General features: G+C 45.3%; 1 protein-coding gene across 1 annotated transcript; it reads left to right on the forward strand.

Annotated features, from left to right (window-relative positions):
* The first annotated feature begins 620 nt into the window (after positions 1 to 620).
* Positions 621 to 5,777, forward strand: LOC105672221 (uncharacterized). Its single transcript, XM_012367012.1, has one exon. The coding sequence runs from the start codon at positions 621 to 623 to the stop codon at positions 5,775 to 5,777; it is 5,157 nt and encodes a 1,718-aa protein (XP_012222435.1).
* Positions 5,778 to 17,009: the final 11,232 nt, after the last annotated feature.

Genomic DNA, 17,009 nt, shown 5'->3' on the forward strand with positions numbered 1-17,009 from the left:
TGTACCTGAGTGAACTCAGTCTTATTTATCGAACAATTAAATACGTTGTGAGTGAAGTAAACTGTGTGAAGCGTCGTCTCGATTTCCAATCCACATCACTCTCCGTCTCCAACCGCAACGAGCGAGTTTTCGACCGGCGAGACGAGAACATTGCTGGTCCTTCGAGCCGGATTGCGTGCACGACGCCCACACGGTAAGCGATCTTATCTCGTTCTAGACTTTGTGTGTAATTATATTGCTAGACATTAGACATTGCTAGACAATTTATTTTTATTTTTATTAACAATTATTAGAGTTAGTGACATTCGCGACAGTGACGCTTTGATTAGTGAAATAAGTGAAAGTGCGGGAGTGACCACGCGATCGAAACAATAGTGCCGTTCCGCGCCCCCGCGCGCGTTTCGCCTACGGTTCGACCGCCCGTCGCTCGGATTCTCGCGCTAGTGACGTCCCGCGTTCCGCGCCCATCTTGCCTATCGGCTCGGGCGATCCGTCGCTCCGCACACGCCGCGTTCACGTGTTCGCGACCGCGATCAGCTGAGCGTATCTTCGCGGAATTTCACGTGCGGTTGTCGCGCTTTGTCTCACGCTCGCTTTTCCGTCGCGTATAAATCTCCACGATGGAGATCGCGCTGAAAAAACAAATGACCACGGCCGGCTTTATCGAACGGTTTTGGGATAACCTCGTTAAAGTCGGGAAAGATAAAATGACTCGATCGTTTCTCTCGGCGCGCCTCGATTTATTAGAACGATACTGGTCGACCTTTTACGACGCTCATTACGCGCTCATGGATTTTGAAAGGGTGGACGCGTCCGACTATATGAAACGGGACCTTTATTCTACGACCGAGGAACTTTATATAAATATGAAGGCTCGCATTACCTCGTACATTCCACCGGCCAAATCCACGGAGTCAAAAGATGACTCGAGTGCGGTAATGAGGCAAATCCAATTGCCGAAAATAAATCTGCCGACTTTTAGCGGCGATCAATTGGAATGGGAGGGTTTTCGCGACCTATTCAAATCGTTGGTTCATAACGTGGACGGGCTCGGCGCGACGCAGAAACTCCAGTATCTGAAGGCAAGCCTCACCGGGGAGGCTGCGGCCGTCGTGGCGAATATCGAGGTGTCCTCGGAAGGATACTCGTCGGCGTGGGAAGAGCTGGAGTCGAGATACGACAACCGACGGGTGCTACTCGCGACGCACATGCGAGTTCTCCTCTCGGTTACGCCAGCGGCGAAATCATCCGCGACAGAGATCAATCGCCTGATTAGTGTCGTGAATCAGGCATCGCGCTCCTTCCGGGCGATGGGACGCCCGGTGGAACAATGGGACGACTGGTTCGTCCACATTCTAGTGGAGAAGCTCGATTCCGCTACCCGCCTCCAATGGGAGTCTTCGCGCAAATCGAGCAGTGACTTTCCAACGTATGAGGAGCTCAAGGAGTTTCTCCTCACGCGGTCGCGCGCGTTGGACGCCGCCGCGCCGCGACTTTCGACGCAGACGACCTCGAGCAAATCAAAGCGGAATGGGCGACGAGACGACGTCTCGTCACACGCAACCTCCACGAACAGCGACGAAAAGGGATCGCCGTGTCCGCTGTGCAAGGAACGGCATCCTTTGCGGGCGTGCCCGCGCTTTAAGGGATATTCGGTGGAACAGCGCCGAGAGCAGGTGCGTAAGCGGAAAGCATGCTTTAACTGCCTGGGACAGGGTCACACAGCAGGAGCCTGTCCATCCTCATTCCGCTGCCGCCAATGCAACGAGAGGCATCACACGTTCCTTCACATGGCGGGGAACGATACGACATCTTCGCAGGAGACTCCTCGAGCTGCAGCAGAATCCACTGCGCACTCGGAGAGGCCTTCGTCCTCGGAGGAGACTGGACAGGTTGCAGCGCTGTCCAGCTCCACCTCCGGCACAGTTCTCCTCGCGACGGCGCTTGTTCGCCTCATCGGAGAGTCGGGGAAAGCCCTGACCGTACGAGCGCTACTGGACTCAGCATCAGAGGCGTCTTTCGTCTCGGAGCGCGTGGCTCAGCAGCTGAGACTGCCGAGACGTCGAGTCAACGTCACGGTCTCAGGCCTGCAAGGCGTCACCACCGGCCAGGCGACTCATGCGGTGACCTTGATGGTTGGAGCCGACCGGTCGCCATCTCTGCGGATAGCAATTCCGAGGGCATTGGTGCTGTCCAGACTCACCACGCTGACACCAGGAAGTCGCGTTGCGAGGCACGATTGGCCTCATCTTAAGGGTCTGGAATTGGCTGATCCAGAGTTTGATAAGCCTGCAGCGGTTGACGCCGTGCTGGGAGCCGACGTATACGGCATGTTGTTCGACGGCGGCGTGAAGCGCGGCCCCCCAGGACAGCCAACCGCTCACTTGACTGTCTTCGGGTGGGTGCTGATGGGCCCACTCACCAGGGCAGATTCAAACAGCATCGCCACCCATCACACCATACTACCACCGGATCTTCAAGAAGATCTTCGCCGGTTTTGGGAGCTGGAGGAGGTGTCAACGGAGCCGATCCAAACCCCCGAGGAGTCATACTGCGAGCGACTCTTCGCAGAGACACACACACGCGATGAGGGAGGCCGCTATATCGTGCGACTTCCTCGACGGGAGAACCCGCCGACGGGACTTGGAGCCTCTCGTCGGGGGGCTCAACGGATGCTGCTCAGCACGGAGCGTCGGCTCGAGCGGATGCCGTCGCTCAAGTCAAAGTACGCAGAGTTTATGTGTTCTTATCTGTCGTTAGGGCACATGGAGTCGGTGCCCAGCGGGGAGAAGGAAGCCTGTAGCTCTTACTATATGCCGCATCACGCAGTAGTAAAGCCGACGGATCCTGACGGGAGGATCAGGGTGGTTTTCAACGCCTCGTTCCGGACCACGACTGGCGTTTCCTTGAACGACGTGCTGCTCCCAGGTCCAAAACTGCAGGCGGATCTCTGGCTCGTTCTCACCCGCTGGCGCCTGCATCAGTTCGCGTTCACGACGGACATCGTGAAGATGTTTCGTCAGATTTGCGTCCACCGAGACGACATGGATCTACAGCGGATCTTATGGCGGGCGAACCCAGCTGCGGAGGTACACGACTTTCGCCTCTCTACCGTCACTTACGGTACGGCGTCTGCGCCGTACCTCGCGATTCGCGTTCTGTTACAGCTGGCGCGAGATGAAGAATCACGTTTCCCTCGAGGGGCAGCCGCTATCAGATCCAACACGTACGTCGACGACGTACTCGCGGGAGCGAGCTCTTTGGAGGACGCGCTCGAGGTCAAGAGCCAGGTGGTGGGCCTCCTCAAGGCGGGCGGCTTTGAGCTAAGCAAATGGGCCGGATCACACGCCGCTCTTTGCCCCGAGGGAGACAAGACTGAGCGCCTTTTCTCAACGGCGGACACCGTCGGCACTCTCGGCGTGCACTGGGCCCCAGCCACCGACCAGCTCACACTGAGAGCAATTCCGACGCTACACTCGATCGGAAACCCGACCAAGCGAACCGTGCTCTCAGACGTTGCGAGGCTATTCGACCCGGCGGGTTGGGCTGCTCCTGTTCTAATAGGGGCAAAGATCTTTTTGCAAGAGCTCTGGATGGCCGGCCTGGATTGGGACCAACCGCTTCCGCCGACGCTGCAAGATCGCTGGCTGCGACTAGCGTCTGCCTTACCGGAATTGGACCGGTTGAGTATTCCCCGGTGGACGGGAGTCACGGACGCGGACGGCCGTACGAACTTACAGCTGCACGGGTTCTCCGATGCGTCGGAGAGAGCTTACGCAGCCGTGATATATTTGAGGGGCACTGGGCCGAATGGCGCTCATACAACGAGCCTACTTGTCGCCAAGACCAAAGTCGCACCGGTGAAGCCGGTGTCGATTCCACGACTGGAGCTGTGTGGGGCCCTGCTCACCGCGCGACTATTACAACGGACGGCCACGGGACTCGGACTCACAAGCGAGCATCTTTATGCCTGGACTGATGCCAGGGTAGTTCTGGCATGGTTGCGGGCTCACCCCTCCCGCTGGAAGCCGTTCGTGGCCAACCGAGTGGCCGCTGTCCAGGGGATCGTGCCGGCCGATCGCTGGCGCCACATTCCTACGGCGGAGAATCCGGCAGATGCTGCCACTAGAGGCATCTCGCCCAGCGAACTCTCCAGTCTTCGACTATGGTGGAAGGGCCCCCCTTGGCTGGCGGGTCCAACCGAGTCTTGGCCGAAGGAGGCGCGTAACGACGTCGAGAGCAACGAGGAGCGCCGCTTGCACGCAGCCACGGTGGGACGCGGCGAGAACGAAGAAAACGAACTTCTCGTAAGATTCTCCTCTCTCGCTAAACTAATACGCGTTAGCGCGTTCTGTCTTAGGGTCCTCAGACGAGGGGCGCGGACGAGAACGACTCACCTCTCAGCCCAGGAACTGGACGATTGCCGCCTACGATGGATTCGGATCGTGCAGCGGCAGGACTTCGCGGGCGAGCTCGAGGCCCTCACTCGCGAAGCCCCTTTACCGAGGAAGTCACCGTTGCGGGCACTGCGGCCATTCCTCGGACTGGATGGGTTGATACGGATAGGCGGACGACTGGAGAACGCGCCGCTGAATTACGACGAGAAGCACCCGATCATCCTGGCGAAGGGGAGTCATCTCTCGCTTTTGATGGTGCGTGACGCGCACCACCGTACGCTCCATGGGGGGCCTCAACTGACGCGGAGCGTCTTGGCCCGTCGGTATTGGGTGATTCACGCCAACACGCTCATTCGCGCCGTAATCCACCGTTGCGTGCGATGCGCGCGCTTCCGAACCACAGCGGCACAGCAACAGATGGGACAGCTGCCGGCCGATCGTGTGCGGGCTGTGCGCCCGTTCTTGTCCGCAGGAGTGGACTATGCCGGGCCAATCCAGCTACGCACCTCGAAGGGACGAGGGCACAAGTCCTACAAGGGCTACATATGCCTATTCGTTTGTATGGCCACTAAGGCCGTACACTTAGAAGCGGTTTCCGATCTTTCAACGACAACCTTTTTAGCTGCTTTCAGGCGATTCGTGGCAAGACGAGGTCGCTGCGCGCATCTGACGAGCGACAACGGGACGAATTTCCGGGGTGCGGACCGGGAACTCCGCGAGATGTTCGGTGCCGCCTCGAAATTCCACCAGGAGTGCAAGGAGTTGCTGGCGTCCGACGGCACCGAGTGGGGCTTCATCCCACCTTCGGCTCCACACTTTGGCGGGCTATGGGAGGCTGGGGTCAAGTCCGCAAAGCACCACCTCCGACGCGTCCTCGGGGAGCAGACCCCGACTTACGAGGAGCTTTCCACACTCCTCTGCCAAATTGAGGCATGCCTCAATTCGAGGCCGCTCTGTCCGCTGAGCGCGGACCCCACGGACTTTGTGGCTCTGACGCCCGGTCACTTCCTCATCGGGGAGGCTCCGATCAATGTACCGGAGCCCTCCACGTTGAGGATCCCCCCGGGACAGATAACGATCAGATCACGACTGATCACTAATATGCGTGATCATTTTTGGCACAGGTGGTCGCAGGAGTACCTGCAGCACCTCCAACAATTGGGCAAGTGGAGGGAACGCACGGCCAACATCCAACCCGGCGCCCTCGTGCTGCTGCGAGACAACCTTCTGCCACCTGCCAAATGGGCGCTCGGACGGGTGCGAGCGGTACATCCGGGAGCTGATGGACTGGTCCGCGTGGTGACCGTCGACACGGCCATCGCCACGTTGAAGCGGCCGATCGCGAAGATCTGTCCGCTACCCGGGTCATCGGACTCATAGAGTCAACCAGGCGAGCGAATCACGGCGGGCGGCCGCCCTACATCTCCACCCTGTTTCGTCGCTAGGACGAGGCGGGCGGTATGTTGGAGAGCGAGCGAAAATCCGCGAGATATCGGCGGCCGAATTACGAAGGTCGCGCGATCGAAACATGTTTTCGATCCCGATATCGAAAACATGCTATTGTCACCGCGCCGACTCAGCGTTTTTCCCTTTATTTAGTATTGTCATATTCGGCAGCGCGGGCGTCCTTCCCCTTGCTTGCAGGGTGGATCGAGGAGCTCGGGGCAAGGGGAAGGAGGCCCCGCGCGTATCGTTTTCGCGCGCTTCAGAGTGAGTGTGCGATCTGAGCTTCTATCGATCGTCACACGAGCGAGCGACGGCTTTTCGGGGCCGAATTACGTGTCTGTATTTCGGCTCATTTGTACCTGAGTGAACTCAGTCTTATTTATCGAACAATTAAATACGTTGTGAGTGAAGTAAACTGTGTGAAGCGTCGTCTCGATTTCCAATCCACATCACTCTCCGTCTCCAACCGCAACGAGCGAGTTTTCGACCGGCGAGACGAGAACAAATGGTCATGCTGTCGTTTCCACCAATTATATTTTATTTATCTGTTACTATGGCAGCGGCCATGTTTTTGTTTCTTTTTTTTGTTCTTCGCTTCTTCACGTAATTCTTACTTACAGTCGCAATCACTACAATATAAAGTTCATACTCTCTTTATACTTTTCACGACATTATTCGAGGAATAAATATATTTTCTAAAGTGTATTTATCATAAAGCTCCAGTGTGTCTTTATTTGCTCATCCAGTGCGTACAGCAATTAAGTAATTGCCCAATAGGTTATGGGCCCAGAAGCGTCGAGCAAATAAAGTTTCTACGAGATTTCGGATAAGTAAGATGTCGGTCGTATTGGATGAAAACAGCTCAAAATATCAAGTAAAGTTACTTGATGATACGAATTATTTTAATTGGAGTTTCCGCATGGAAACAATTCTCCAACACAAGGACTTGTGGACAGCAATTACGGAAGTTAAACCACAAGATGCAGCGTTGGCCGCGGCATGGGAAAAGAAAAATGCGGCTGCTGTTACATGTATTCGATTGTCAGTGGATGACAACCAAATCAAGCACATTCGTGGAATTGATACGGCCAAAGACTCGTGGAGAGCATTGAAAGAGGTACATGAGCGAGATACTCCAGGTAACAAAATGCGATTATTGACAGAAATCGTCGGAAAACGTGCCAATGAGAATGACGACATTTTGGCACATGTGCATGCAATGACCGAGATGTTTCAGAAGCTGTTAGCACTCGGTAGTTTTGAACCGGAATTTATGTTGTGTGCAACATAAATTGTTGAATTCTCTACCTAAAAGCTATGATGGACTTGTACTAGCAATTCAATCGCGACGTGAGGATGAAATCAACATCAACACAATAAAGAGTGTTATCATGGAGGAGTACCGTAGAAGATCAGCACGCGACAGTGCTGGGAATGCTGGAAATGGTGATGCAGCACTCAAGATAATCGCGAAAGGAAATCAAAAGGCGACAAATTCGGCAGTGAAGAAATTGACATGTCATTTTTGCAAGAAGCCGGGCCATTTCAAGCGTGACTGCCAAAAATATAACTGATGGAAGACGGATCATGGCAACAATGATGGTGGATCCAAGCACGGGGCAAATTGCATACAGCAATTCAACGACAAAGGTGAGCTTTTATTTTTAGTCGGAAAGACTGATGGTTGGATTTTAGATTCAGGTGCAACGTGCCACATTGGTTGCAATCGAAGCGATTTCATCGAATTGGATGAGACACACGATGAAGTGATCACCATGGCAAATGGTGATGAAGTTCAAGCGCTCGGAAGAGGGAAGGTCCGCCTGTACTTGACAAACGCAATTGGTGAATCATCACGGGTGTTGATGAATGAAGTATTATTCGTTCCGTTAATTGAAACGAACCTGGTATCAGTAAAGCGACTGACGGACATAGGATTTCGAGTAAACTTCAATGGAACAACGTGAGAAATTTGGTCTACAGATGGCAGACGACAAGTCGGAGTTGGTGACATAAATGGAAACTTATACAAATTGAGAACGAGAATTCATCAGGTAAATGCTGTAGCGGACGAGCAGGGGCTATGCATTCATGAGTGGCATCGAGTACTTGGCCACCGCGACATGAAGGCAATCAAGCAAGCTCCATCAATGGTTAACGGAATGAAGATCTTGGCTTGTGGGGCGGATTGCAAACGTGAATGCGAAATCTGCATAAAAGGGAAAATGACACGATTACCATTCCCGAAAGAGTCAGGAACAAAATCAACATCGGTTTTAGATCTAATCCACAGTGACGTTTGCGGACCTATGCAGACGACTACTGCTCGAGGTAAGCGGTACATCCTAACGTTTATTGATGATTTTTCAAAATACACAACGATTTACTTGCTAAAAGAAAAATCAGAGGCTATTGAGAAATTCAAGGAATTCCACCAACTGACGCAGAATCAATTTGGATTTGGAATCAAGGCTCTTCGTAGCGATCGAGGAGGCGAGTACACGGGGACTGAATTTAATAAGTTTTTGCATAAGAATGGCATTAGGATACAACGATCGGCTCCAGGTACACCTCAGCAAAACGGCGTTGCTGAAAGGAAAAACCGCACATTGGTCGAGATGGCACGATGTATGCTGTTTGATGCCAACCTCGAAAATTGTTTTTGGGGTGAGGCAGTTATGACGGCAGGATTCATGCAGAACCGGTTACCATGGAAGGGATTGGACATAACTCCATATGAATATTGGTTCAAACGGAAGCCAATGTATTCCAAAATAAAGCATTTCGGGGCGAAATGCTTCGTGAAGGTGCAGAATGAACATCGGCAAAAACTCGACGCGAAAGCGGTCGAGGCGATATTGATGGGTCACGATATGGAATCTAAAGCATATCGCTGTTATGTACCATCAAAGCAAAAAGTCGTAATCTCAAGAGACGTCAGATTTGTTAACGACGCCATTGCTACGCCACCAAGAAGAGGGGAGAAGGATGGAAATATCATGGTAATCCCACCAAATGATCAAGTGGTCGAATTCAAAGACGAAGATCAACGGAATGAACCAGATTTAGAAAACGAGTCTACGGAATTGATTGAGCAAGAGAATATTGAAGGTGACCAGCTCAGACGCTCAAGAAGAGCAAATTTTGGTGTGCCACCGAAGCGGTATCACGACGTTCGTTTGGTAACCAACAGCGAGCCTTCATCGTATAACAACGCCGTCACATCAAAAGATGCAGAAAAATGGACTAAGGCAATGGAGGACGAGATCAATTCACTGAAGAAAAATGAAACATGGGAGCTTGTAGACCTGCCAGAGGGAAAGAACATCGTTGGATGTAAATGGGTCTACAAACTCAAAACGGACGCAGACGGAAAACTGCAAAAATACAAGGCGAGACTCGTGGCGCAAGGATTTAGTCAAAAATACGGAATTGACTATGATGAAGTATTTGCACCAGTGGCACGACAAACGACTTTCAGAACATTGCTAGCAGTTGCGGCAAGCCGCAATATGAAAGTGCATCACTTCGATGCGAAAACGGCCTTCCTCAACGGTAAGCTTGAGGAGGAGATTTACATGAGACAACCACCGGGTTTCGTGAAGGAAGATGAAGAGGCCAAGGTGTGCTTGTTGAAGAAAAGCATATATGGTTTGAAGCAGTCGGCACGAGTATGGAATCAAAAATTGCACAAACTATTGATCGGAGCAAACTTAAAGCAGAGTAACGCTGACGATTGTTTGTACGTGCTCCAAAGAAACACTGAAATGACGTATGTGCTGGTATATGTCGATGACATACTGATGGCCAGCAACAATGAAAACTGCGTCAAGGTCCTGCGCGCATCGTTGGAGAAACATTTTGCCATCCAGTATTTAGGAGAAGTGCAAAACTATCTCGGGATACGAATTAAGAAGCAGGATGGAGCATTCACATTGGATCAAGAAAAATATATCCAATGTGTAATTAATAAATTCGAGCTTGACAGTGCAAAAGGGTCCGAAATTCCATTAGGCCTATCATATCGTTCGGATCCAAGCGACGAGAAATTGCCTAACAATAACAAGTATCGTGCGGCAATTGGATGTTTACTATACATCAGCATGAATACTCGTCCAGATATTGCAGCAGCAACGGCAATATTGTCACAAAGAGTGTCTGAACCATCGATGAAAGACTGGAAGGAAGTGAAGCGAGTACTCCAATATCTGAAATCGACAATTCGCCTGCGACTAAGGATTGGATGTGATGATGATCGGACTGATCTCATCGGATATGCGGACGCGGATTGGGCGGAGTGTCGAGACACTCGAAAATCAAATTCGGGCTATATATTTTTGCTGGGTGGACCGATCAGCTGGTCTTGCAGGCGGCAAGACTGTGTTGCATTATCATCATCGGAAGCTGAACTGATCGCTTTATCCGAAGCATGCAAGGAGGCAATATGGTTGCAGCGTTTATTGCGTGATTTCTCATGGAAAGGAAAAACCTGCACCAAAATATTGGAGGACAACCAAAACGTTTTGACCTGGGTCAAAACTAAGAAACCAGCGGGACGGTCAAAACATATTGATACTCGGATGCACCACATCGGGGACCACATCAGGGCAGGGCTGATAGAATGCATCTACTGCCCAACCGAGGAGATGTTGGCGGATTTATTCACCAAGGGACTGCCAAAGGAGAAATTTATGAAACTGCGCGACATGTGCAATTTGAATGACTGAAGAGGCTATTTAGAGTAATGAATGTCGAATGGAATTAAGGAGGAGTGTTAGAATAGTAATTCCATTTACCAATAGATGCCAATGGTCATGCTGTCGTTTCCACCAATTATATTTTATTTATCTGTTACCATGGCAGCGGCCATGTTTTTGTTTCTTTTTTTTGTTCTTCGCTTCTTCACGTAATTCTTACTTACAGTCGCAATCACTACAATATAAAGTTCATACTCTCTTTATACTTTTCACGACATTATTCGAGGAATAAATATATTTTCTAAAGTGTATTTATCATAAAGCTCCAGTGTGTCTTTATTTGCTCATCCAGTGCGTACAGCAATTAAGTAATTGCCCAATAGGGGAAGCCACGGGAAGAGAGCGAGCCCCTTCCAGAGCCGCTGCTTTCATCCGCTTCGCCCTCCTTTCGGCCCCGCACCGATTCTTCTTTGCTGGAGGTGAAACCTTCACCATCCCAGCTCCTTCCCTCGGAGACCCGTCACGCGAGCCCGATTTCCCACTTCGTTCTCTACGTTTGATTTTAATTCTGAATCCATAGTGGTCCCACGAGTAGCTAGGGAACTACACGGTCCGCCCACGCAGAGCCCCGCATGCGTGGGTAAGGCTGGATACTCTGGGGTTTCGCCCGGTTCCCCAGAGGCATCGTTCGCGACACTGCTCCCCCAGTGACATGCAGCCATCGCCACGATGGCTTACAACTTGGCTTGGGGAGCTGGTCCGCGGCAACGGTCTTTCCTTACCCTCCACAGGGTTTTACTTCCGTGGAGCCAGGTTATAACCGCCACTACCCAGCAGCACTGAGTCCCCTCAGAGAACTCACACCTACTGGGCGTCCTCCTATCCGCCACCTTGGAGACGCGTCCGGTGGGTAGCTCAACCCCCGGGAAAAACGAAATAAGGAAAAATAAATTTTAATACAGATGTCTTATGCATAAAAATATGTATTTTACATACATAAAATTTTGTTTAATCAAATAAAATTTAATGTATTGTTATATAGGTATATAATTTATTTATATATTTTGTATTATAAAAAGATCTTATATATATATATATACATCATAAAATTTTTTTATTAATAACAAATAATTATAAGACGTATATTATTATGCTTCAATAAAAAAATCACTGCTAACAAAGTATATAACACACATATCTATATGCGGAATGTATTTCTGTTTAATAAATTGTGGTTGTAGCACGGATACAATCAACTTTTTATCGGCATTGAAAGTAGATGTTATTTTTTTACCGACATCGAAAATGGATGCAGCTCTTTCATCGACACTGAAAATGGACGTGACTTTTTTATTGGCATGGAAAATGGACGTGGCTATTTAGTTCCTAAGCCGGCCGAAAATAGACGTGCGTCACTAGCGTACGGCCTAGAGAAAGCGTCGTACGGAAAACGGCAGCGTGGTCTCTCTCAGGTTTCTCTCTGCTATAATCTATAAACATTACATACCTGTATACAATACTATAATCTATAAACATTACATACCTGTATACAATACTATAATCTATAAACATTACATACCTGCCGATTCCACCAATGTGCACAAAGTACATTTTCTATCCACTAACCACAGAATACTAAAGGCCAGTATTCATAGTCGTTTCTTTTATTTAAGATTGTCTTTAAGTATTGTCTTAAAATCAAAAAGCCAAATTAGTATATCTTAAGACGACGATGACGACGACTTAAGACGATCTTAAATACCGGCCTAAGAGTGTCGTCAACATGTGTCTTGCTACACTTCTGCACTTCACGAGAAAAATTTTTTTTATAAAGCATACTATTATTTTGATGATATACACTATCTCTATTCGTCTCCACAACACGTTATGTATACATTTTACGACCGATATTAATTATATCAATGTGATTAGTATCATCAAAGCTGCGAGCTGACAGGTCTGAGCGCCGCCATGTTGGAAAAGAACAGACGTCTTTTAGAAAAAGAAAGGAAAGAAAAAAGACGCTCTTATACGGGAATCGACATTTCACGGGATGTAGAAAAGGACAACCATGTCGCATTTTGATGCTTCTAGTTGACAAAGGACAAACTTAACATTAAAGAAGGATGACGAACAGACGACCAAGATTGAATCTTTGTCTTCATAGATTTCGACATATTTCAATACATTTGAACTTTGGCAATTAATATATTTTTTTTAAAGGCGTGTACAAAAAAAAATAAAAATACTTTTATTATGTAAATCGCATGTGCTCTATCGATTGAGCCTATTATAAATTTGATCGGTCTACGCGTTATCGAGATATGAAAATCTTGGCTCCTGTCAGCTCATGTGTTCGCGTAAATATACACGGTCGGCCTCTTGCGCGTTCCGCGTGACGCGTGAACTTGGCGCGAGACACGACCGTGTCTCTTGATTGTGCTCTTGTGTGAGTCTCTCTAGTTATTCAGTTATTCACGCTACTTCGTCCTGTACGCTTATAATATAAATACACGTGTTCCAAAGTTCTAAAGCAGAGATATATTCTTAGCCCCTGTATCCTGTATCCCTCATAATCCTACATATATTAAAAAAAATTATATATTGATGTTTATTTTTCACAATTATCTAATTATTTTTTACAGCTCTATGTACAGTGATAAACAATATTGTTAAAAAAAATATGCTTAAGGATAAAAATTGTTCAACGAGCAATGTCGAAAACTGTGATAATACTGAGAATCCTAGTCTAGAGAGTAATGATGAATATAACATATTAAATGTTGCTATTATAAAAGATACTACACATAATGAGCAAAATAGTAATACAATAACCGATATTACATTTAATGATTCTCCAGATATAAGGAACTGCTGTACTACAAGCAATGATTTTAGTCATAGTACCTGCATTTGTGATACATCTTGCACTGACAAGATTGCCAATGAAAATAATACATATACTGAAAATGAAAATAACGATAAAACTGTATATGATACATTTATTTTCAATGAAACTTACTCGATTAATAATAAGTTTCCAGTTAAACTCAATCAAACCTTAGATCTAATTTGTGATATCACAAAAAATTCTATTGATCTCAATAAAGAAAACAATACAAATGAAAAAATATGAGAGAGAATGAAAATGAAAAAATGACCAAAAAGGATTTTAATTTCATGGACGATATTGATAATGAAAGTAAGTTTATTATAGTAATACCATTTTCGTAGGATATGTGTTATTGAAGCAGTTTTTAAGAATTATTATATTGTAGATAAGCAAAAGATTTAATTATTACTGATAATATCAATTATGTATATAAAAGAAAGGAAAGCCAAAATAATATTGGGAAAAATTCTGTTAATATAAAAAAGATTTATTGAAAAGATTGATAATCTTGTTTTTCTTTATTAATTATATTATATTAATTTGAAAATATTACATTCACAGATTTAAATAATGTTATTCTCATATGTGATAATAATAACATCTGTGACAACTCGACTAATATCTGTGATATAAATGATAGTAGTATCGACTATGGTGATATCAATGGTGATATTACTTGTATTGTAAATGATGTTGAATGTACTGAAGAACATAATGTTGAAAATACTGTTAATATTAATACTAATTTGGAAAGCAATATTAATGATACTATTGATGGTAAGTGGAATATTATTTTTAAGAATGTCTAATATTTAATTTTCCTACACAGCAAAATATTAATAAGAAAATTGTTTATTTAATTAGCTCAATTAACAAATTTTAATTACAATAATATTAGTACTGATAATTGTGATAATACTGACCCAGAATACGAAAAGGATGATAACGATAGTAATTATGAACCAAGTTCAGATAGTGATATAACAAATTATAACATTGAAGAAAAGAGTGATAAACAAAATGAAAGTAATAATAATAGAAATGAAACAAGCGATAGTATTAATATATCAGCAATAAGCGTACGTGGATGTGATGATGAAAATATGTATGTTTCTGTTTCCAAATCTAAAGGAGCACAAAAAAAGAATTTTTGCTTTTTTTGTAAAAAATTTCAAAGTCAAATTGCTAAACATTTAGAGATAGTTCATCGTAATGAAGAAGAAGTACAAAAATTTTCTGTATTATCAAAAGGTAAAAAAAGAAAATACAATTTACATAATAATTTTGTTGTAAATGTTCCTTATATTATCTGATATTTTATATTTATTTTATTATTTGTATAATTTTATTAATCATGTATACATACATATAAAATGTTATCATTCTTTAATTCTGTTGATATAAACATGAGAGATGTATTTGAATATATTTTTTATTATATATAGGTACTTTAGAACGGAAAAAGATTATAGAGACTATCCGAAGAAATGGCAATTTCTTATTCAATACTGATCCATTATTAAATAATGGTGAACTTATCGTTTGCGGAAGACCACAAAACAAATTAAACCGTAAAGCAGCTGATTTTACATGTTGTATTAAATGCAAAGGATTTTTTACAAAAAATAATATTAGACATCACTTTGCACAATGCAGTGGCAAGAAAGCATTTAGAGCAGTACAAGTTTTGGGCAGAAAAATTACTGGTCGAATTCATAATAATGCAAGCCATGTGTTAAAAAACATCATATTTCTTGTACTTCGACATGATTTGGTTACACGCTCAATAAGATATGATCAATTATTAATAACATATGGAAATAAATTAGCGGTAAAATATAAACATTTACATCAACATGATATGATTCGTTCGCGTCTTCGATTACTTTGAAGATTTTGGCTTACAATGAAAAAGTTTAACAAAGATCTAGAGCAGTTTAGTTCTATTTATGATCCATTACATTACGATGACTGTATTAAATCTGTCCAAGAAATTGCACAATTAGATAAAGATTGCAACATCTACAAAGCACCGGCAACAGCCTCTTCTTTAGACACGTTATTAAAACAAGTTGGTAATTTATTTATTACAGAATGTATAAAAATTCATGATTACAAACGAAAAGAAAATGCTGAGAATTTTTTAAAAATTCTACAAGAAGACTATGGTACAACTATCAATAAAGTAGTTGAGGAAACTCAGGCACAGAAAAGAAGACAAAAGAAAATTATATTGCCAAGCATAAGTGATATTAAAAAATTATATAATTATTTACATCAAAAGCGAAAAACAGCATATGATCAATTAAAACAAGAATTTGTATATCAAGCTTTGTTTGAGCAATTGTGTATGTTATACCGCACACTTATAGTCCTCGTTAGAATAAAATAAATAACTCCTATCAAAAAAATCCGTATTTAAATAATTTAATAATGGCAATACAAGAAAAAGAAATAAAATTGCAAAATTAATCAAATAAAGTGTAAATCATTAACTCAAACTAACCTTAGTAGGTTAAAGTAACTGTTATTAGACTGAATAATTCAAATAATCATTATATAACGCATAATATAAATACGTTTCGTCATACCTTGAATAGTACACCCATACGGTGTAGAAATATTGTATACTAATCGCCGAGTGAGGCGAGAAGGGAAGTAATTCCCGAATGGCCTTGACCAAACCTTTGTAATCGTACACCCATACGGTGTAGAAATATTGTATATTAACCGCCGAGTGAGGCGTGAAGGGACGTAAGATCCTAAATGGTCTTGACCAAACCTTTGTAATCGTACACCCATACGGTGTAGAAATATTGTATACTAATCGCCTCTTGAGGCGTGAAGGGACGTAAGATCCCGAATGACCTTGAAGGGCCACACCTTGACACAGTACGGTCGCCAAAAAAGAAACAGTCTCAAAAATAATCTCGTGGGCCCACTGTTACGTTGCACGTGCGTCTTACTACTACAACTTCTGTCTGGGGGCGCCCTCTCTTCTTTTTTTGTGGCGCCTGTCTTTCGCCCTCTGCTGTTCGGGCGAGCGGCCTAATTCCGCTTTACGAGCGGGAATTTTGAACATTCCGCCCGCCTTCGTTAACCATGGTGAACGAACAAACTCTAGAGTCCATAGACGCCTTTTTAACTGGAAGAAAACAAAGTTTAGTAACCGGTCTTCTTAGTTCGGAGGTTTGAGTTTTAACTCTGGCAACTCTAACTAGTCCATCAAAACCAGGGTATACTTTGGTTACTCGGCCAAGAGGCCACTTAGCAGGTGGGTAGCGTTCATCTATAACTAAAACCATAGATCCTTCTGTTATAGATGAAGTCCTTTGGTTCCACTTGTAAATAGAATGGTAACGTTGGAGGTATTCAGTCGACCATTTTGACCATAATGAGTCGAGCATTTTCCGTACTAGTTGCCACCTTGAAAGTCGTGAGGTGTTCACATCCCTTAATGAAGGTTCGGGTATGATTGTAGGAGCACCTCCTAGTAAAAAATGTCCTGGAGTGAGTACAGCCAGGTCTTCTGGATCGTCCGTTAGTGGACACAATGGCCTTGAGTTGAGTACCGCT

The sequence above is a fragment of the Linepithema humile genome, chromosome 3, assembly GCF_040581485.1.
Source record: "Linepithema humile isolate Giens D197 chromosome 3, Lhum_UNIL_v1.0, whole genome shotgun sequence".
Taxonomy (NCBI): Eukaryota; Metazoa; Arthropoda; class Insecta; order Hymenoptera; family Formicidae; genus Linepithema; species Linepithema humile.

Excerpts from the sequence above, each read along its gene's own strand:
- LOC105672221 (XM_012367012.1), top strand. The coding sequence starts at position 621 with ATGGAGATCGCGCTGAAAAAACAAATGACCACGGCCGGCTTTATCGAA.